Genomic DNA, 23,576 nt, shown 5'->3' on the forward strand with positions numbered 1-23,576 from the left:
ATATTCAGCAAATTTTTTTTAAAAAAAATTCACAAATATTATACTTTCTAAGTGCGGTGTTTGGGACCTTGGGTTTTGGATTTTTTTTTTTTGTGTTTTTTCACTACAAGACAAATGTTTTACAAAACTAAAAAAAACAAATTTAAACAAAATATCACATCAAATCTCATAATCATTTCACTTTTTTTCTCATAAATATCACATTCAATCACAAAAAAAACCCAACTATCTTCTCAAACACGAAAAAAAATTTCTCCAATAATATCCTACAACTAAAAAAACCTACAAAAAAAACTCACTTCCCAAACACCCACTATGTTAGGTGTGCCTAAAAATTAAAAAAAAAAATTGTTTTAAATATTAAAAAAATTCAGTAAAAACAAAAAAATACAAAAAAAAAAAGAAAAAGTAGAATTTTTAAAAAAATAAATTCTGAAAACTGAAAACAAACTGGGTGAATAATTTTGTTTGTTTTTCTACAATAATGAACTTAGTAGTAATAATAATTTTTTATGTACTTGTATCGCAAGTGCGATAGATATTATTATATTTCAATAAATTTTATTATTTTGAAAATTTAATTCACCAAATCTCAATTTTTATATTTAAGATTTAATCCAGCAGTAACATGTTGAATGGTAAATTATCTCTCTTTCTCTCTCTCTCTCTCTCACTCTCTCTCTATATATATATTTGTATATATATATCAGAGTTTGAAGTAAGTAGCTCATCCACAGTACTACCGCCACCACTCGAACTCCGAGATTGTCAACGGATCTCCAAAACTCTTAAATGGATTTGTAGGTAACTTTTTTTTTTGCTAGACCGTTTGCTTTGATTTTTGTTAATAGTTTTATGGAGTAAAAATTACTGAAAAATAAACTGAGAAATGGATGTTTTTAAATTTTTTCCATAGATGGTTAATTTGCGACTTAAAATAAACTACAATAAACAGGCCTAGTGAGTTAACACCTTGAATTTGGAATATGCCACTTTCGAAGATATTCTCAAGTACTAAAAATTTGACATCATAAGATCGCGCACATTTATATATATGCCATACAAATATATACATATATATCATTTGAAAAGCTATAAAAATAAAAAATAAAAATAAAAATTAATCGAAATGGAAACAAAAGCAGATGGCTTAGAGGTTGGCAGTAGATCAATATCGGAAGTCCATGTGCAGAGAAATACATGGGTCAATTGGGTGACAATCGTAGTCTGTAATATGAAAATACAATTTATCAACATAATTAGATGAGTTCTGCTTAGGTAGCTCGAATGGCTTTTGGCCCGAATGGCTCGAGGTGTCAAAACGACGTCATTTTGGCACCTCTTTCTTATTTATTTTTTCCTGGTCTTCGTTCCTTCCTTCTCTTCTTCGTTCCCCCTACTGGAAAATTAGAGAAAGAAGAAGAAAAAGAACAGATTCATCATGATTACAATTCTCAAAATTATATTCAACAGCAGTTTAACAAAATCTAAATCTAAAATCAAATCTAAAATCAAAACCAAACCCACTGTTTAACAAAATCAAAATCAAAATCAAATCTAAAATCAAAACCAAATCAAAAACCAAACCCACAGATTATTTTTTTAATATTTTTTTTTCTATTGGATCTCTGAAACAGAGGCAAAGAAGAGTGAAGAAGAGAAAGCATAGAAGAGAGAGGAAGAGAAAGAGAAAGAGAGAGAAGAGAGAGGAAGTTCTATTGTGGTCCCAATTTCTCTTCAGATCTTGAAGTTCTTTTGAGCTTCTTCTCTTTTGTACTCATGTATGTATGAGTACAATTGAATGAAACAGAGGAGAGGAGAGGAAACATAGATAGAGATAGAGAGGAGAGAAGAGGAAACTGATAGAGGTGCATTCGGGCCATTCGAGCTCATTTATTTCGAGCTACGACTCATTTCTGTAATTAAATAACATCATACCCACATGGAAATGCCAGCACAGTATCACAGAAACACATACATACATTGATATATTATTATAAGCTATAAAAGGTCAATTTCCACACACAAAATAAATAAATAAATAAATAATAAAGAAAGAACAAGAAGAAGAAAGGAAAGGCTTCCAACCCCAATGGCCATTAGCATCCACAGAGACATAATTCCAACAATGATTCAAAAAAGCAATTACTTGGTCAACTAAAATGTTTAACTTCGATCTAGTAAACATTATTCCAACAATGATTCAAATAAGCTAGTCTGTACATGTTACTGATGATTCAAAACTAACATGACTACTATCATTTGACCATTTCTATTTTCTAACAAACACTCGTATAAATAGAGAACTACAAGAAGAACTAAAACAAAAGAAAAAAGAATGATTGTTGCGAAGCAACCCAGAGGCATAACAACTGCGTAATTACCTAAAGCCCGACGCGATTATAAACTGCTACATCCTCTGACAAAGTTTACGCCGTTGAACTTTCCCATAAATGTGCAAGAAGAACAAACCTACAATACATCTATGATTCCTTCATATCTCAGGTTCATAAATCTGCATCTTTCGTGCCAGCATCGTGCATACCTGTTGGTTGATCAAAGACGTCTCCAATTGATGTCTAGCAAGATCTCCAGCTACAAAATCAGAACCATGCTCCTCATAAAAGCATATAACTGAGTTGTGAGATAAAATTGAGCACGCATGGGCTGATCTGTCCAGCAAGCACTCCAATATTTACCAACTCGAATAGTCATCTCAACCGTGACAATCTCTTCCGCTTCCGATTCCTTTTATGCGCAACAGCATTGCTCTTTGCGTTGGATGGCAAAGCCAGAGTTGAAGAAGTCTTGCCAATGCCAACAGATGTTCTACCTTTCTTAGCAACCCATTTCAGTGGCAGATTATTCACTACACTTCCAATGTCATTCGTACTGTTCAGTTCAACAAGTTTCTGAATTTGGTCGAGCATCTGGTGCGTCCATGCTATTGACAAATCCAGTCCAACTGAATCATCAATTGGGTTTTTCCACAGATTCATTAAAATTTCCTTAAATGACTGATACGACATGGAACCTTGATAGCCTTGATGATTTTCGCAGATCATATTAACCTTCATAACATGCTTGCAGAGGTTTCCCTGCATTGACCAAGAACAATCGCAAAAAGAAAATTCTGATCCGGGATTCCACACTAGACGTGTCAAGCTGCTGTCTTTTTGGCTCACAACCTTGGCAAATAGACGGTCTTTATCATCCAAGATAACAGCAGAATCGGGAATTTGAAGTGCTCGGTGCCATGAGGTGGAAGCTATATATTCCTCCTTGACATTTTGAAAGGAATCACTTTCATCGGCATAACGGTCGAGCCAATAGCTTGAGTGCAACTCAGTTGTCAGCTTGTGCACTAACCAATCTACTCTCTGAAGTGCACCAAGATGTGAATCATCGTAGAGTTTGACTTTCAGCTTCACATGATATGCTTCTATGGCACCCGATGCCTCCTGGCTTGCCAGAGGAAGGGTTCTCATTGTCGTAAGCCACATTTCTGTATTTAACCCCCCCCAAAAAAAAAAAAAGAATAATAACAATGTCAGATTATTAACTTTAAAAAAACAAATTAAGGGTAGAGACAGATAGAGATCATCTAACCAAACTTGGGCACCCAAGAGGCCTTGAAATATTGCACAAAGGAAGTTTGATCGACAAAATCTTGGGTTAATTCTTCTAACGCGACCGTGGAATCCACTCCGTCCCAAATGCTATATACTATTTTTCCAAGCCGTTTAAAAATCTCTCGTTGAACTTCAATGTTACTACATCTTTTGACAACATTCCGCAGCCATGATCTACGAACACGCCACAGGGAAAATAGGATAGGACAGGCAAATGTATCCCTGGAAGAATAGTTGCTATGTAAATGAAGTGCATTGGCATTGTAGATAAATTTAAATAGAAAATATTGAGTAAGATCACCGTGCCTTATGGGATCAATCTCTGTTGCTGCATCATCAATTAAAAACCCATTGATCTTCCAACCAAGGTCAACAGCACGAACACGATCGAGTAAAGCTTTCATCCATTTTGACACATCAGGCTTAGCAATGCTGCGAGTAATGATCCACGCAACAGGGAGTGCATGTTGTCTTGAATCAAACACAAGAAGAGTGCACAAAGGGTACTGCCATTCAGAGAGATCATGACATAAGAATCCCATATGGTAATTCTTGTAAAGCTTATATGCATAAGGGTATTATCACTAAATTCATTACCTTAATTCTCTTTATTCCAAAAGTTGAATCAGCTGCCATGAGACTGCGATGACCAAAACGGATCATTTGTTGCAATTGCCATTCAGTTTGAATCCCAAGAACAAAAGGATCTGTTTCTGTAGCATCCTGATAAAAGAAAATAGATTTCTTATTGCGTTCAACCCACATTCGAATGCTAGCTTGATCATCTAGATCCAATTCATGCGTAGAACGCTTAATGATCATCCCAAGTTTGTGGACATATTGGGAAGCAAGGCTATTTACTTTTGCATTTGAACCACAGTAGCGCTCTATCCCCTCAATGTGCTTCTCCAACACATTTTCCTCAGGAATTCCAAGATATATCATAGACATAGTTTGCTGTTGAATCTCATTGCATATGTACGGAATTTTCTTGGCACCAGGGCCAATCGCATCTCTGTCAAGTGGCCCATGACACACAAAACCAGACTTGTTTACGTGGCACCTATCATTATATATAATAAGTGCAAGTGACGGACGAGCATACAAACGCTTCACTACAAAATGGCACGTACATCCTCTCATGGATTGAGGTCTAGCAGCGCGGTTTCGGGTGTTGAGTCGATATCTTCGGCTTGGTAATATGCCTCCACCTTCTCCATAATTTTCAGGACCAAAAGAACACCAATACCTTCACAAAGAAGGAATGGAAAGAAAATGAATGACATGAAAATGATTGAAACAGAACTAGCGCACATTAAAAGAAATATTTTGTATTCGTTATCAACAGAAAAAGACCTCAGCGTCCACCAGGATCTATTTGTCAACTAAACCAGACATTTGCACGGGCAGACCACCTCCAATTGTTTGGTGTTAAGTATTATAATTTGGTTTAGCCACTAATCCCAAATTCGGTAGTATCTTCAGTGAAACCCAGTCTAAAAGTTTTCTGAATTCATGTCTTATTACATATATAAGTGATGTCAAGTTGATATTGGTCACAGGTTTGAAACATTTAAGAATATAATTGAAATGGAAAACATTAAGACACAGCATCAAGTTTCCTTATAAATGTCATCACAGTTTCCAAGCAAAGATAGAAGGCCTCCTTGCCTATGATATCAATATTAGTTTTATTATTATTATTATTATTTTAAATGGCAAGGCAACAACAACTTGAGCCCCATAGTATCAAGGTTGAGAGACAAAATGGCCACCAATACCACCTTCCTACAAGGCCAGTGGTATCTACCTTGGTGCCTGTCATAAATATATTGTCAACTGTTAATGGCATGGGGATACAACATCGTCACATTTTTAGAAAGGAGCAATATGGATACAAGTTATATGCAAACAAACTGGAGAACTTACATCCTATACTCCAAATATTCATCACTCTTGTACTCATTTAAGCTACCTCTGGATCGTTTTCTTCCCCTCTCAATATGGAACCGTGTCGGGCATTCTACATTAGAGCACTCTCCAATTATGAAGGCATCAACCCTTGCATAAGGAATAACGGCTACATCATCATGACGCTCAGGGGTTCCAAACTTGGACCAATTCAAGGCAGCAGAAGAGAACTCCTCCCCTGGTGGGTCTTGCACAGGAATATTGAGGATGGATTCAATTATATCCATATGCTACAATATCACTACCTGTTAACTGGTACAATTGTTAAGCCAGTTTGACATTCATTGCCAGTAACTGCCAAAAATAAGTCACACAACAATTAATGAACAAGAAGCATCCAGAGGGGGCAAAATAATAACATAATAATCATTATCATGAATTACTAGCGACATAGACAAGGAGGACACATGGCAAAGATATAACATAACACAACACAAAATGCTGACAAGACAACTTTGAAGAAATTAGGACGTGGACATGGCAATGTAACCACAAATATTTTTATATGTAAAGATATATTATCCTCCTTGGCAAGTATATAATATCATAGATAATTTTGATATATTCTTGCATGTCTGAATTAAGAATTGCATCATGTGAACGATGTAACTAGACAAAATCATATACATAACTACATTTTTTTAGCATTTCTCTTTCCTCTAGCCTTGCATTCTTTACAACAGTCAAAAGGGTTATCTTCAATGCTAGATCAATCATAGCGCATATATATACCACATAGCGTTTCTTTCTTCTTCGTCTCTCTTAATTTCTAAAAACTAAAAAGTAAAGGTTGGATGCTACAGATGGTCATCTGATTTCTAAGAGTGCCGGACACTGCTACTTCTAAGTTTCCACCAAGGGTCCTTAAAATATATTTCCAAACTATGCACACACCTAGGAAGTTTTGATGTGTCTGTGAGTATCCAAGAAGTGTCAGTTTCCCACATGTGTTTGACATGGACAATGCTCATCCATTTTAAGTGTTTGTCCTACCTAGGTCACAATACTTACATAGATACATATCACAATCATCAAAGCGAAAAACGATTTATGGAGTGAGGAGCAGAGCATATACCAATTACTCAAACAAAAAAGTACAATAATTGGTTTGGGGGGGGGGGGGGGGGGTGCTGATCAATCATTTTTATTGAGCAATCAAGCATGTCTCTATATATCGTTGGCTATTGATACATAGATTAACATCAGCAGCATGCTTAAAAATTAAAATACCTACACGCCTAATCAAGCGTGTCCTCACACAAGCTTGAATTATTGAGCAATCAAGTTCAGAACATGGGATGCTTATCTAGGAAAATGAGCTCAAACTGTTCACACATAACTAGTTCTAATTGGTATCATTTTCAATTGTCGATGTTTTCAGATTAGGTTTTTTTATAAAATTTTTAAAACTAATTTTCATGTCAATTTTTTAGAAGAGAATGCAGTTTTCAGAAAATACACCAAACACACCACCAGTTTCCATTTGGCTTTGCTACCAAGGTTCTTAAATTGTTCATAAATTTTGTGGTTTGTACCAAATACAGTTTTCATAAAACTAACTGCTAGGTACATTAGAGAGAAAATATATATATCAAGACAAAAGAACTCAACACTTCACAGTGAGTAAATTAAAGCTACAATTTCTATCTTCTCCATTGTTCCCAAAGCTTTAGAGCTCTAGATAGCAAGACTGTCATATATTATAAATTATCTTCACGGCTAATTTATATTCAATTGAATACTTTTCTCAGAACTAGGAAGCACAGATACGGATAGGGGATATGGATACGTAACAGATATTGCGATACGGCAAAATTTGAAAAAACTAGGATACTTCGGAAAAAAATATTATTTTTATAATTTTTAGTAATGTAATATGTATAAAAATAAAACCTAAAGCAAAAGAACATTAAATTTCAGCAATTCCAGCAATTCAATTTCAGAAATTTCAGCAATTCCAGCAATTCAATTAAAATTCAGCAATTCAATTAAATTTTAGCAATTCAAAAAACATACCTCACAAGGCTCCTTGATGTTGTCTTGAGGAAATAAAAAGTGGGTACTAGTACAGTGAGAAGACACCAAAAAAAAAAGAAAAAAGAGAGGTACTGAGATCAAAGGGGTTAGTGGTACAGTGAGTGAGAACGAGCAAAAAAAACAAAAGAAAAGTGTGTGTGTGTGTGTGTGTGAGAGAGAGAGAGAGAGAGAGAGAGAGAGAGAGTGAGATTGAGCGAGAGAGGACTGAGATCGAGTGACAGAGGCTAGACAGAGACGACGAGAGAGCGAGAGCGAGAGCGAGAGAGAATAAGAGTGCGACCGAGAGGGCAAGAGCAAGATAGCGAGAGCGAGAGAGAATGAGAGTGCGAGTGAGAGTGAGAGCGAGAGCGAGAGCGAGAGAGGACGACGACGACAGAGGCTAGACAGAGGTTCCTCCTCCTCCTCCTCGTCCTTGCTGCTGTTCGCGATAGACACAGGCTAGGGTTTGTTTGGCTTGCTTTTTTTTTTTTTTTTTGTGATAATTTTTATTATTTTAGGCTTTGACCTCGTTATAAGTTTTTAAAATTATTTTTCTATCCCGTCGTATTCTGAAATTATTCCAAGCATATCTTTGAAGTATCCTCGCATATTCTAAACGTATCAAAAATTTAAAAAAATTAGAATATTTCTTTGCTGTATTGGATGCGTATCTATATCTGATACGTACGGAGGCCATTTCGAAATATCTATGCTTTATAGCTCAGAATCCTAAAGTAATAATCTCTTGAATTGAATAAAGAGAAATGCAAGGTGGTTGCAGGATGGATTAGAGAAAGAAGAAAAAAGAAGGTTAATTTTATCTTCGGATATTTATATGTTAAATTTGATAAATAAAATATAAAATATTTAAGATTAAAAAGAGATTCCATTATCTCTCTATAACACCATTTATATTACCATTAATGGAGAGGAGATTGGTATAATTATTTCAAACTTCTTGTGCATATACAGATAAGTGGATGACCACTATAATCACCATTTTCTCTATCACTATGACCACTTTCTCTAAACCCTCACCTCTTGGTTTCCTTCTTTATGTATTTGTAAATATCATGTTTAATTATTCTTTTTATTTGTAGCCTAAATAGAAGTCTTGTAAAGTTGAAAGGAAATACACATATATGAATAAAATAAGAGTTGGAAGATCCTAAAGATCGATCTTTGATAGTTCCTTAGTAGCAGGAAACGCAATTTTGCGTTCCCAAATTAGAATTGTGTAAGAAACATGATTCTTTAGAGAGAAAATTGCGATTCTTTTGGAAGAGAAACGCAATTCTGTCCAAGATGTGATCAATGATGAAAATCAAACAACTCCTGAAGCAAAAAAAAAAAATTCCGAAGCAAATTTGGGCATAGATCTAAAGATATGGATATGATAAAAGAAGGGGAAAAAAAAACACGATTTTTTCCAAAATCATATATGAGCTAGAAGAAGAAGAAGAAGAAGAAGAAGAAGAAGAAAATGAAGATGAACGACAGCATTCCTTTTGAAAAAAAATGAAGCGAAACAGACCGAGAGAGAAGTCGAAGGAACGAATCAGCCCAATCTTCAAAGACAGAGAAGACGACACAGCTGCCCCACTTATTTGCTATCTTTCTTCTTTTTCTCCTTCTTTTTTAAAGTAAATTACAAACACAACCCTTAACGTTTACTTAAATTACAAATTATCTCTTGTAGTTTTGGAAATTACATTATGCCCTTTAAAGTTTCTAATTTCATAATAAATAGGTCTTTTTATTAATAAGTCATCAAGTTAATTAACAGTTTTTAATAATGTTAAGACTTTATTTCAATTAATAATTCAGACAATTTTATTATTGTATAGGTGAACAGTTAGAAATTTTACTTTTTCAATTAATTATGTTAAATGAAAAATTCTGACAGAAAGGTTTTTGTATATTTGTAATTTTTCAAACCACGTAAAGCAATTCGTATTTTAAACAAATCTCAAGAAGTATATTTATAATTTACTCCTTTTTTATTATATATTTTATTTTGACCTAGCATATGGTTATAGGCTTCCGTTAAAATGTTCAATAGATTTCATTGGGCCTATAGTTGGTCTTAACTTACAGATTCAAAAAATATTGAACACTAATTATAATACAATCAAAGCCCATTAAAAAACAGGCATATTGTATAAAAAAAATATAAAAATAAATAAATAGGCATATATATATTTATCTTCTCTTCTCTTCTCTCTAATTTATAACATATTCTCTCTTTCTCTCTCTCAAAATATATTTAATTAATATATATGTCATATATCGATAAAAATAACCATTTATAAATCATATTTATTTATAATATATATATGTCAATTAAAAATAAATATATATATATATATATATAAATAAATTAAAAATATTATCAATAAAAATAATATATAAGATAAAAAATAATAAATATTTATATAATAAAGCATGATGGTTTTTGAATTTGTCCTACACACATTTGTCCTACTAGGACATTTGGACGGCTCAGATCTATTCAAATTATGAAACAACGGCTGAGATATATTTTTCAAAAAATATCCTATATGTACATTTTCTATTTTCCCGCTTCTCTCTCTTACCTTTTCCTTTTCTCACACATCCTTCCATAATTCCATTATCCCACCTTCCTCTCTATTTTTTTTTTTTTATTTTCTCCCATTTTTATTTTTCTCTCTATTTGTTTTTTTTTTTTTTTTTTCTCCTTTTTATTCACTTATTTTTATTCATATTATATGGAAAAATCTGCGATCCCAGAATTAGGAGCCAGATTTTACTGTATGTAGTGGAGATTAAATTAATGAATTTTATAATCCACAAATTAAATGAATTTGAACAATTAATTATTATTTTAACTATATTGAATACCTGATAAATTTCATAAATTTAGACCTTATATGAAACTTCAACATCTATATAATAAAGCAAGATGGTTTTTGAATTTGTCCTACACACATTTGCCCTACTAGGACATTTGGACAATTCAGATCTATTCAAATTATAAAACAACGGCTGAGATATATTTTCCAAAAAATATCTTACATGTACATTGTCTATTTTCCCGCTTCTCTCTCTTACTTTTTCCTTTTCTCACCCATCCTTCCATGATCCCATGATCCCACATTCCTCTCTCTTTTCTTTTTATTTTCTTTCATTTTTATTTTTCTCTCTATTTGTTTATTTTTTTATTTTCTCCTTTTTGTTCAATATATTTTATACATATTTTCATACAATGTATGTATATCCCGTAATACACTAAGACATTATGGGCATATATACAATTTCCATATAATTATATAAGCAAAAACAATATTGTACATATACCCGTGGAAATTGTATGTATACCAGACACATCTATCTATTTAGCTATTATATAAACAAAAGTGAGTTTTCGTGAGGAGTTTTGTGAGAACTTCAAAATTTTATAATAAATTTGTGATTTTATCAAATTAAAAAATAAATTTAAATAGTGTTCGGATTACAGTTATATTCTAATACTAACATTATTTACACCGTGCCTTCAGGTACGGACATACGCTAGTATTTAAATAAAACATGATTGTTGTTTTATTAAATAAAATATAATAAATTTTATTCAAAGATAATGACTAGTGTTCTAAAAAATACCACTCTACTACTTTTATTTGTTATTCATTTTTAAAAAATATTTTTTATGTTGTATTTAATTAATTAAATATTAAATAAAAATAAAAAATTTATAACATATATATGTTAATTAAAAAAATTAAAAAAAAAATGTTTATATAAATAAATTCAAAACATTTCAATAAAAATAATATATAAGCGCTCCCAAACTACGACTTATTTACATAACCACACTTTTCCGCTTCTGCTCTCGCTTCATGCAACTAAGAATCATACTAAGCATTATACAAGCATCAGGGGAAAAAAACCCATAATTTAATTTATGAAGAACTGAACTTAAATGGTCTTTTATATGAACCATCAAAAAATTAACAATTTGTATAAGAAACACAAGGCCTACCCAAATCTTTTATACACAAAAATATCATACTCAAATAAAGCAAAAGGAGAATGGAAAATCATTAAATAGAAAGGGAGATAAATTAAGGGAAAAAACATTATTAACAGAAACAGTGGTCGACACTTAGACAAGAAGGTTCTTTTCAGAAACCCTAATAACGAAATCACCTACTTATTAAACACAATGAGATTTAATGAAAGGATTCATGGCTGGCTTAAATACCTAATTATGAATCATAGGTGGTTGAATTTTGAACAAGGGAAGAGAGCGGTTTTGGAGGAGAGAGAAAGATAGAGACCTGAATGAGTTGCAAAAGCTTATGGAAGTTTGAGACTAACTCCACCACACTATACTACTCCTAGAGATTTTGAACCAAACCCAAGAAAAGCATTTTTGGTTCTCTTTCTCTCTCTCTTTGAAGGGTGTATATTTGGCTCGGCCTAGCCTATGTCGAGCCTTGCGGGCTCCAGCTAAAATTCGGGGTGGCCCATAGGCCAAAAAATTAGGCCCAGGCTTAGGGGTATTCCGGCCTTAGACGAGCTGGTGGAGCGGACCGATGGGCTTGGGAGTGGGCTCGAGCTTGGGCGGGCCTTAATATTTATTATTTTTTTTAATTTTTCTATCAAAATTTTATTATTTTTCACAAAAAAAGACACTGGGCCTTGGGCGGGCCTTAAGCGGGCTGATGGCTTGAGCCACGGGCCAGGCTAATTGTAGACACCCCATTTTTGACCGACCTTAAGACTCAGACGTCACTGGTTGAGCTCTCGATGATATTGCATATTGTGCTCGTTCAGAAGTTTCAGAGTCTCGGCTGTGAGCCTTGCCTCCGGACTTCCGGACTCTTTCGTGCCTTGCCTTGGTTTGCGAACCAGGCTCGGTTTTCTCTGTTTTCTCTTTCTGAAGGGAAAGAGAGTTCTCGTAGATCATCTCTCAGTGGCCGTAGGCTACGTTTCGTGGTCGTAGGCCATTTTTCCCGTTTGGAGCTTGGTTTCCGATTTTTCGGAGCCAACGGCCATGTGCCTCGGTTTGGGACTGCTTAACCACCTCTGTTTGCTCCAGTTTTTGGTATACACCTTTTTTCCTCCCTTTTGAGGAACACTGTGGCCCAAGAGACCAACTTCATGGTCGAACGCCACCTCCGGTGCTTAACAGCCCATTTTCGGGGCCCCAGGCCGCGCGTTTCGGTTTCCGAACCTCCGTTTTGCATCCGTTTTGGTTCATTTTTGGTGGGGACCTTATTTTCATTGTTAGGAAGCTTGTAGGAGGGTGGGAGGCCAGCAATTGTTCTGAAAAGCCAGCTTTATTTCTTCATCGCTCTCCGTCGCCCGTTTTCCTCACTAAAAAGCCAATGTTGACCACTCCGGGACCACTTTTGTTGAACCCTAAACCCCATATTTGTGTTGTACACACCTGGGAGGCCACCAATATTTGGTGGCCGACCAGTAATTGTGCCTGACCCTTTTGAACCCCTCTAAAAAATGGTCTTTTCTCTCTCCTGGTTCACTTTTTCTGGATTTTGACCACATAGTTGTGTTGTACACACATGGGAGGCCACCTTTTTGAGGTGGCCGACCAGCAATTGTCATTGACCCTTTTGACCCTTGGTCGGCCGGCCATGGGAGGTGGCCGGCCGGCCCCCTGAACCTTCTGAACCTGGCCGGCCATGACCCTCTCACCTGGTTCCTTACAGCTGCACCCTCTGTTTTCTCCCAGATCCTGTATGCGAGGGGGGGTCTTTTGGGGAGGAAATTTGAATTTCATTTTCCCCAATTTTCTCCTCTCCTCTATAAAACCAGCCCCTCAGCTCCTTGTTTGAGGGTTACAAAAATTGGTTTTGAGCTCTTGCATTAAATCTCTCTCTCTCTCTATTCCAACCCTCAAAACACCCTTAGTCCTACACCATTTACCCTATACCTCATAGCACAAGGCCTCCATCCCTCATTCCAGCAACTTGAGGCTGCTTTCCAGAGGTGAAGAGCTCCCAAACTTGGCCCAAAAGTTGTTGAAGTTTGGTTCTACAAGGGTAAGTCCTATTTTCCCTCTTTATTGCCTTGTTTTGCTTTCTATCTAAGCCATACTTGCAAGCTTTTTTGGGCTCCGACCCAAATTGTAAATAGTCATATTTTGAGTCCCTTTTCATGTTTGATCAAGGACCTCCTGCTGTTTGAGGTCTCCTACTACCACTTGCCTCTTTATCTCTCTTTTAGGCCAATTTTTGCATAGTATTTTAGGCCTATTTGTGAGTTGTTTTGGACTTGGTCATAAACTGTAAAATAACTTTTTTTGAGCCCTTCTTCAACATTGTTGAAGGGATCTCCTTTGTTTGAGGTCTCCTACTATCACTTGCTTCTTTATCTCTCTTTTAGGCCAATTTTTGCATAAGTATTTTAGGCTTATTTGTGAGCTGTTTTGGACTTTTCCATAAACTGTGAAATATCTTGTTTTGAGCCTCTATTCAACATTGTTGAAGGGCTCTCCTCTGTTTGAGAGCAGCAGCTGCCACTTGTCTCTTTACCCCTCTTTTAGGCCTTTTCTTGCATGATAGTTTGGCCTTATTTGTGATTATTTTCGTGGCTTGATGTAAACTGTAAAGTGCCTTTTTTTGAGCCCCTCTTCAACTTTTTTGAAGGGATCTTTGCCATTTGGGGCCAGCTGCTGTCCCTTTATGTTTAATCTCTCTTTTAGGGCCATTTTTGCATGATAGATTAGCCCTATTTGTGTTCATTTTTGAGACTTGTTATAAACTGTAAATATGCATTTTTTGGGACTATCTTGCATCTGTCTTCATGCTTCATGATCAAATAATGCATTCTTTGTATAGCTGTAAGTCATTCCATGTGCCTAGTTTCGAGTTTTCGGGGTTCATTCCATGCATCGGGTGCCATGTTTCCATGTTTCGGGGCTGTTTTGTATCACATTTCAGTGCTGAAATTTGCATACCATGTTCCATGCCTTGCCATGCTTTGGTAGAGTGGCATTTGTTGCCTTAGGTTTGGTCCTCGGTTTGCGTGCATGCGTGCACGTATTTCGAGAGTCTCATTTTTCATCTAATGGCTACTGATGCGAGTGTGGCTGAGGTTTACTCATGTTGGTGTAAATCCATTGTGCATTGTGTATGCCATTTCATTCCATAGCATTGTGTATGCTAAGTTATATGTTAGCGCATTGTGTATGCCATGTTACCTCGTGCATCGTGTATGTCATTTCATAGCATTGTGTATGCTAGGTTGCATGTTAGAATTGCATTCATGCATGTCATGCGTATTACATTGTGTTTGAGATAGGGGTTAGCTCGAGCACGGGAAACGAGGGACGTTTCGTACTTCGAGTGACGGAACGTGTCTCAATTCCCAGTCACCGACACTCCGGATTATCCATTATGGAGTTTAGGTCTTGTTGTGTTTACATGTGTATTCATTTCATATTGAGTCGTGCAATTCGACTCCTCGGCCGTCATGCATCGATATGCATGATTGGTGGCACGAGGATCGAGGACTACACTCCCTGAAGAGTAGTCATGCATACATATGTGAAAATACTTTGCCATGCCCCTTTGTTGCTCTCTGTTGCAGCAAATCAGAAATCGACAGCCTTCCGGAGCTTGGCACGCATTCCAAGAACAATTGCAAACAGAGGCAAATCGGGGCATCGCGAGGGATTCTCCGCACAAGGTAACCCGAGCATGCATCATTCATCATCCAGAGCAGATTTGAGGCAGTCCCTAGCTTGCATGCCAATTTATTGCTTTCCTAATTTAATTTGTTAATTAATTAGGGTTTTGTACATATTTGGACTGCAATTATTCATTTGGGACTGTATATTATTTATTCGGACCCTCTGCGCGAGGGCACAACTGTAATAAGTGTGCATGTGTGTGATGTATGTCTTCCAACCCCACGTCTTTCTCCCTTTTATTTACCCGCTTATGATGGTTAGATTAGGGCATGTTTCAATTAGCATACAGTATGGTAGCATGTTTGCATTCATTCATCTGTTTTGCACGCACCGGGCTCGGCGCATCATACTAACTGCATTGTATTTTCAATTCCAAGTTGAATACATGTTAGCTGTAGCATTTCATATGTCATGTTTAGAATAGCCGAGCTTGCTATAGTTGTACTTTTACATGTGTTGTATTAGGCATTTCTGTATAATTAGGATCATGCATGGATTTCTAATTAGCTTCTGTTTTGGCTCGGAGTACTTGGTAAGTTTTATGCTTTAGCATCCTTGCATGCGTGTGAGTGACTGCCATGATAGCATGCTTACCATGAGGCTAATTGCTTATGTGATATATCTGCCTGAATGTCTATGGGTAAAGGTTGGGTTATTTGAATTGGAACAATTCATTAAGTGTGAGTTTTAAGCCCACTAGATAGTGGCAAAACCATTTGTTTTCTAAACCCACCCGAGGGTGGCAAATCTACGTCTTAGCCTACTTGCGGGTAGCACCATCAAACTATTTTCAAATAAACAAACATGAAATGTTTTGTTCCAATTCAAACGACCCAGTCTATACTTGTTTGCTGTGCGCATCACATAGTTAATCTAGGCTAAATAACCGGAATAAGAACGCATAATGTTTTCAAAAATAGATATCGTGGTTAGTAGAGGCCGATCTTTCATCGGGCGAGCGGGGGTGCTCACGAAGTGACCTTCCCCAATCGTACCCAAGTTCCCGAGCTGTCACGACCCAAACCCGGCCCTATGGGTTTAGCACCGTAACCGGCCAGTAATCCGAGATTACCGAAGGCCTGCTGAACAGCAATACAGTAAAACAGAGTACAGGGCCTGGCGGAAGCCAAAACAGTAATTAAACAATGTCCAATGAGCTGCGACGGTTTGCATGCCAAAAAGATTTTTCATGCATTCATACATACACAAACAGTACAGTCTATACAGAATTTACAGTCACACAGTACAGGGACCTAATCCCTTGATAGCAGTACGGTAAACATTCAGTCTATACAGAACAGTTAGACAGTATGAAGACAGGCGGGGGAAAACAAACAAAACACCCCCAAGCCATAGCATGGCAACTCGGAACCTCGCAATGAGGCACAAAGGCTGACTTGACAAAACTGGAGTTACCCTGACGCTCCTAGCTCCGATCTGGTGCCTGTACACCTACATATATATATGAGCAGTGAGCTAAAGCCCAGTGAATAACATAAAGCGTAAAGGGGTTTAGAATGAATGTCCTTACAGTAATGAAAACAGTTCAATTCAATCAGTATTTCAGTTGTTCAGTACAACAAACAGTCATATGTGGTACATCCATTAGCATAACAGTAACAGTAGGTCTTAAAAGACCGAACAGTAATGATGGCCATCAGTCAGTAAACAGTAGTGGTTCCACGAGGGAACCGACAGAGATCTCTGTAACAGTAACAGTAACAGTAAATAGTAGGTACTAAGGATGCCACAGTACAGTTCAGAAATAAAGGACATACATTCATTCAGTAATACCAGTTCAGTAAACAGTTCAGTTCAGTATTCAAAAGATATCAGTTGAACATATCTTTACACAATTGTTACTCACAGAGTTTGGGCTACAGTATGCTAGAGCGTGCCTCCCCAGTCGCCAACCCTACATAGTTAACAGATTGAACACACACTAAGCTACCCAATTGGGAACGGTAATAACTTAATTCCTAATGCCTCGGTGTGTTCTACATCTATATCCTCAACAAGATGCCTTAAACTAGGCCTAAGAATGCCTAGAATGGAATGAGGATGCAAAGATGTACATTTAAAAGCATTTTCAGAAAAATAGGGTCCCGCTCGAGCGCATGTTTCCCCGCTCGAGCGGTCACGCAACAAAGGTACACGCTCGAGCGTAAACTTACCCGCTCGAGCGTACTGTAAAAGTACTGGATGGGTGGAATCTCCGCTCGACGCCCGCTCGAGCTTGAGACAAGACTCCGCTCGTGCGCCCAATCCTCCGCTCGAGCGGACTGTAAAACAGTGCAGAGAGATGCTGGATGCTCGGATTCCACGCTCGAGCGGCATTTCACCCGCTCGAGCGGAAGTGCGAAATCTGGAAAACCCAGATTGCACCTCCAAGCTCAAAACCAAGTTCAAAAGCATCAAAACTCGACCTCTTGGGCTAAATTTCCAGAAAACACATGTGAACTCATAGTTAAACATGGTTCAAAACTCAATTTGAGAAATCAAAGCCCAAGGGTGTTTTATTCAAACCCAATTTCAAACCAATTTCAAGAACAATATGAACATGCAACATGCATGAATTCAAACCATTTTGAAGCTCCAATGTGATGCTCTAAGGAGCCAATTCTTTTCAAAACATGGTGAAAACATGGACCATTACAAAATTATGAACATGCATGTAACCTTTTGCCATGAACTCAACTCAAAATCCAACAATACTAACATGCATGCAAAGATTGAGCTTCAATTCACCATTAATGGACCAATTCATAACTTAGCTCTACAACTAGACATGAACCATGCAAGAACCAGTTCAAACACAAGAATGAGAAGATAAAATCCTTACCTAGAGCTTGTATTCAAGGTTTAGGAGTCCAATTAGGCAAATCTCCTATGATCTCTTCAAGCCTTTCAAGCCAATTCTCTAGAACAATTCCACTCTCTCACTTCCTGTCTCTCTAGTTCGGTGGTGTGCTCAAAATATGGCTGAAGAAATGTTTTGATAAAGCATACACAAGGCTCAAATATGAGTAAACAAAGGCCTCACTAGATGGCAAAAGTGTAATTACGTCAAACTCTTTAATTGGCTTATTTTAATCTAATTTAATCATACCTAATCGGTTTTCAGATAATTATACCATAAAATTACATTAATTATGAGGATCATAAAACACTGACCAATTCAGGATTCGGCCGCCGATAAGGCCTTCAATTAGCAGTTTAAACATATAAGCATGAACAGATAATCATACAGTCAAACAGATAGAATGCAATTCAAACAGATGTATTCATTTAATTCAGTTTAAAGTTCGGTCAGTCAGTTCAGTACTTTAATCAGTTCAATTATCAGTCAGTTATCAGTCATTATCAGTTCCGTTTAGCAGTAATCGGTGATTATCGGTAATCAATCAGTCATTAATCAGTAAACAGCATGAGGGTTGTTACACGAGCCGAGGCAACTTTGGTGATGACGGACACGTGGCCTTAGGCAAACGAGTCAGGGTTTCCTAAATTTCCCCAAAATAAAATATTTAGGTGGCGATCTGTATCTGGCAAAGCAGTCCATGTTTGGCACTTCTTTCAAAAAAATCTGTTTTCTCAAAACGATTTGCCGGATTTGGACTCTTTGGTTCAGATTTAGAACCGTGACAATTTGAGAGTCCGAACTGTAGTGAAGCCCAAATGAACAGAACGGGACTCACCCTCTCGAGGCGTTCCGGGACATCTGCACCAATCTTTAAAATGAAGGTCCAGGCCTAAGGTCTCGAGCTGGGCTCAGGCCTGGGTCCAAACGGGGCCAGGCCCACCCCGAGCCGCGGACAGGTTTCGGGTCGCCCATGGGTCAGGCCAGGCTTTAATTAAAAAAGAAATTTCCTTCATTAAAACGACATCGTTTTGGTAAAGGCAAATAGTCAAATCTCAGCCATCCACGTTGAAAGTGGGACGGGCGACATTTCCTTCTCACTTGACTCCACGATCACTCCACACTAATCATTGTAGAGGATCCTCACTCTATTCACTATTATATTATCACATACAGGTAGTAGTACTACATATCCCCAACAAGACAGCACCACTATACTATTTATCTCCCTTCCTCTTCTTCTCTTCCTTTTCCTTGTACACAAAACATAATCACTTGGATTGGATTGGAAGTATGCCGTGCCGCCTACAATAGCTATGGTAAATTATCTGAGTTTTGCTTCATTTTTTTAGTTTAATTTTTTCTTGCATAGCCTCTCATTTGCTGATTTGGGGGTTGTTTCTTAATTTGTCGGTGTTGGATTTGTAGTGATTTGGGTGTCTCCTACACAACACATAGGTTGTGTGCATGTGTGTGTGTGTGTGTGTTTGGACATATGTTACTTTTAATTATCTATCATGTTTCCTATTATTACTCCTTTTTAGCTTCATGGAAAAAACTGTTTGATTTTCAGGAGATGTACCTCATTCATTTTCATTTTTTTCTTTATTATGTTTGTGACTTTTCCAACAATTAAATTAAACACCTTTATTTGCATGACAATTTGCTCTTACTAGTGTGCTTGTGTGTGTGTGTGTGTATATATATATATATAGTGGGTTTGTAGAGGTTACAGAGGATGGGTTTTGTTGTTTGTTGGCCTTGGAGGGTTGATGGTAGTGGTGGTGGCTTTGGGGTGGTTATCATTAGGGATATAAATTTGGCACAGGCCTGGGCCCAGCCTGGACCATGTCGGGCCTCGCGAGCTCCCATCAAAATTCTGGCTGGGCCGAGCTGACCCATGGGCCAAGAAATTAGGCATAGGCCCAAGGATATTCCGGTCTTGAGCGGGCCTGGGCCGAGGCTTGGGCTTGGGCTTGGGCTTGGGCGGGCCTGAATATGTTTTTTTGTTTTTTTAAAATTTTTTCTTCCAAAATTTTATTATTTTCCACTAAAAAAGAAACTGGGCTTTGATGGGCCTTAAACAGTCAATGGGCCAAACTACGGGTGGGGCCAGACGGGCCGGGCCGGGCCGGGCTTTAAAATGATGTCTCGGGCTAGACTATGGCCCAAACAGGCCTAAACGATAGGGGCCCACCCTGGGCTGAAGGCGGGTTTCAGGCCGCCCATGGGCTGGGCTGGGCTGGGCCGGGCCGGGCTTTAATAAAATAATAATAAATAATAAATAAAGGAATTTCCTTCAATAAAATGACGTCATTTTGGTAAAGGCAAATAGTCAAATCTCAGCCATCTACGCTGAAAGTAGGACAGACGACGCTTCCTTCAATGATTAGTGTGGAGTGATCGTGGAGTCAAGGATTGAACTTAAATGGTCTTTTATATAAACCATCAACAAATTAACAATTTGTATAAAAAACATAGGGCCTACCCAATTCCATACACAAAAATATCATGCTTAATTAGAAAAAGCAAAAAGAAAGTGAGAAATCATTAAATAGAAAGAGAGATAAATTATGGGGAAAAACATTATTAACAAAAACAATAGTCAATTCCTAGAAAAGAAGGTTTTTTTCAGAAACCCTAATAGCGAAATCACCTACTTATTAAACACAATGAGATTTAATTGAAGGATTCATGGCTAGCTTAAATACCTAATTATGAATCATGGGTGGTTGAATTTTGAATAGAGGAAGAGAGCGGTTTTGGGAGAGAGAGAGACCTGAATGAGTTACAGAAGCTTGGGGATGTTTGAGACCAACTCCACCACACTGTACTAATCCTAGGGATTTTGAACCCAACCCAAGAAAAGCATTTTTGGTTTTCTCTCTCTCTTTCTCTCTCTGAAGGGTGTAAATTTGGCCCAGCTCGGCCCATGTCAGGCCTCGAGGGCTCCAGAAAAAATTCGGGCTGGACCAGCCTATGGGGCAAAAAATTAGGCCCAGGCCTAGGGAGATTTGGGCCTTGTCCAGGCCAATGGGCCTAGGCGTGAGCTTGGGCAGGCCCAAATATTGTTTTTTGTTTTTTTATTTTTTTCTACCAAAATTTTATTATTTTACGCTAAAAAAAACACTAGGACTCTAGCGGGCCGAGCCTTCAGTTGGCATTAACTAGGCAGATGGGCCGGGCCAGTCGGTTCGAGCCGGGCTTTAAAATGATAGCCCTGGCCCCGGCCTAAGGTCCCAGGCTAGGCTCAGGCCCATCCTAGGTCATAGGCGGGGTCTCGAGCTGTACTCAGGCCGTGACTATAGCGATCCCAATTTCGATCATTCTTTCATGTTTTGCCACTTCGACTGGGCCGGTCGGGGATCGATCTGCCCGATCAGCTCGCGAGGGTCTAGAGGGCAGCGCCCCTTGGTGGGTCTAAGGGTAGCGCCCTGGCAAGGTTGAGGGGCAGCACCCCTGAAGCAAAAATGCAAAATGCATTCAAAATTGCTTGTCTACTCGAGCGGCCGTTGATGGGCTCGAGCGGAGAATGTTTGGTTTCAGAAGTTTGACCTATCTGCAAAAGTACTGGATTAGTGTATTTAACGCTCGAGCGGGGCTTTCCACACTCGAGCAAACCATGTTATATCAGTTCGTGAATTTGATATTGTAGATCACTTTTTCAGTTCTCTCTCTATCTAAAACTCTCCAAAATTCCAGATCGAGAGCTTCTCTCTCTAGAAGTCATATTCTCTATTTGATTTCTCTAAATCCATTGGGATTTAGACCTAAGTTCTTCACCAAAGTTGGTTATCATCTCGAGGGTTTCGTTGTGTGCGGTGGAGATCAAGTTTCAACACTGTAAATTTTGGGGTTTCATCTCATTTATTCTTCAAAACTTGAGGTAGGGATTTTCTTAGAGTTATATATATATTTTTGCAAGATCTAGATGATTTTCGAAATCATCATTCGATAGCTTTGAAAATTGATTGTTAATTCAAGAAGTTGAGCGATTTTGAAAGTGAGTTTGTCTCTTGTTCTTTTAAAATGATCTTATGGGTTTTGATCATTGTTAATTGAAAAAAAGATGATTTTGGAAAGTTTTCTTTCAAAAGATTTGAGTTGTATAGTTTTGGTGAGAAAGCCTAGAATTTGGAGATTTTTTTTTAAGAAACTGAAAATCCATGAATGATATTATTATATTTATTTTGTGTGTCAAAATAAATGGATGTTTGGAAAATTTCTTATTTATATTTATATAAATGATGAATTTCAGGGATTATGAGAATTGTTGTTCATTTTGGAAATTATTGTTTAAAACGTTGAAATAGTCTTGAAATGACTAATTGTTGAGGATACTTGAGAAGAAGGAATTGTGTTATTCCTTGGATGATGAATTAGAATAAAAGTATTTATATCCATCTTGTGTTATTAGCATATCAATTCATTTGATTACATTAAACTTTGAAGTTGATTTGAAAACTTGCATTGAGAAAAGAATGTTGAGAAACAAGTTTCCATGAATTGGTTTTGGGATAAATACAGTGGTAAGTCTTGACAAGTGGTGTAGATGAAATTGAATAAGTGTTGAGCCTTCTAGTTAATACTGGTAAGAATGACAGATTATAGGTGTCGAGCCTTCCAGTCAATGCTGGTAAAAATAGCAAATTGGTAGTACTCGTATAGTCTACTTGTAGACACCAACCTAGGAATTACCAAAGTCGTATTTACCGCCCTTGAAATAAATTGTTAAGTTTTGAACAATTGAAATTGCATGGCATCATTGAGCATGATGGTTTTCAAAAGATGAAAATGTGATTTATCTTTAAAAAGGGGCATATCATGGCATGTGCATTTCATCTCTTGAGACTTGTATAAAATGTATATACTTTGTTAAGGATTTCCTACTGGGCTTTATGCTCACCCTACGGGATTTTTGTGCAGGAAAAAATGTGGTGATGCCGCCTAACTAAAGGTGAGGAAATGTGTGTTGAGAGTACAAGACTCTCATTTTGCTGTGACTCTGTGTGTAAGCCAAGGGTTGTATGTATGTGGGTTTGAATAACCGTTTTGTGTAACCAGACTCAAGCCTTGGAAACTTGTAAACCCTTAGGGGTATTTATTTGTTTATTTACTTGTTGTTTGATTAATGTATTGTTACATGAAGAACTATTGTATCATGTAATGTAAGTTTGGAGATTTATATTCGGTTTTCCTTAAAAGAGCCATGATTGTTGTATTATCATTTGGGCTAGAAATTTGGGGCATTACAGTGACGATCTTTAATAAAAATAAATAAATAATAAAAAAAAGAATTTCCTTCATTAAAACGACGTCAATTTGGTGAAAACAAACAGTCAAATCTCAGCCATCCACGTCGAAAGTGGGATAGGCAGCGTTTCCTTCAATGATTAGT

At 37.3% G+C, this 23,576-nt stretch overlaps 1 protein-coding gene across 4 annotated transcripts; it reads right to left on the minus strand.

The window, feature by feature from the left end:
* Positions 1 to 1,012: 1,012 nt before the first annotated feature.
* LOC114278502 (uncharacterized) lies at positions 1,013 to 8,132 on the minus strand. Of its 4 annotated transcripts, XR_014342354.1 has the most exons (7): positions 7,620 to 8,102; positions 5,562 to 5,897; positions 4,230 to 4,881; positions 3,939 to 4,138; positions 3,610 to 3,854; positions 2,385 to 3,505; positions 1,013 to 1,399 (listed from the first exon to the last, which is right to left on the minus strand). XR_014342354.1 is itself a non-coding variant. In XM_028220570.2 (6 exons), the coding sequence occupies exons 2-6, from the start codon at positions 5,828 to 5,830 to the stop codon at positions 2,712 to 2,714; spliced, it is 2,160 nt and encodes a 719-aa protein (XP_028076371.2). In that variant the 5' UTR covers positions 5,831 to 5,897; positions 7,620 to 8,132; the 3' UTR covers positions 2,150 to 2,711. The 4 variants fall into 4 exon arrangements, 2 of the variants coding, with proteins under 2 accessions (XP_028076371.2, XP_028076370.2); XR_014342353.1 differs by having other exon boundaries at positions 3,610 to 4,138; positions 7,620 to 8,075; XM_028220570.2 differs by lacking the exon at positions 1,013 to 1,399 and having other exon boundaries at positions 2,150 to 3,505; positions 7,620 to 8,132.
* Between the last annotated feature and the right edge of the window lie 15,444 nt (positions 8,133 to 23,576).

This window comes from Camellia sinensis, chromosome 10 (genome assembly GCF_055761805.1).
Source record: "Camellia sinensis isolate YWXY chromosome 10, ASM5576180v1, whole genome shotgun sequence".
Classification (NCBI taxonomy): domain Eukaryota; kingdom Viridiplantae; phylum Streptophyta; class Magnoliopsida; order Ericales; family Theaceae; genus Camellia; species Camellia sinensis.

Excerpts from the sequence above, each read along its gene's own strand:
- LOC114278502 (XM_028220569.2), bottom strand. The coding sequence starts at position 5,830 with ATGGATATAATTGAATCCATCCTCAATATTCCTGTGCAAGACCCACCA. Across the intron at positions 4,882-5,561 it reads GAATATTTGGAGTATAGGAT|GTATTGGTGTTCTTTTGGTC; the intron begins GTAAGTTCTCCA and ends TTCTTTGTGAAG. Across the intron at positions 4,139-4,229 it reads TTGGAATAAAGAGAATTAAG|TACCCTTTGTGCACTCTTCT; the intron begins GTAATGAATTTA and ends TCTGAATGGCAG.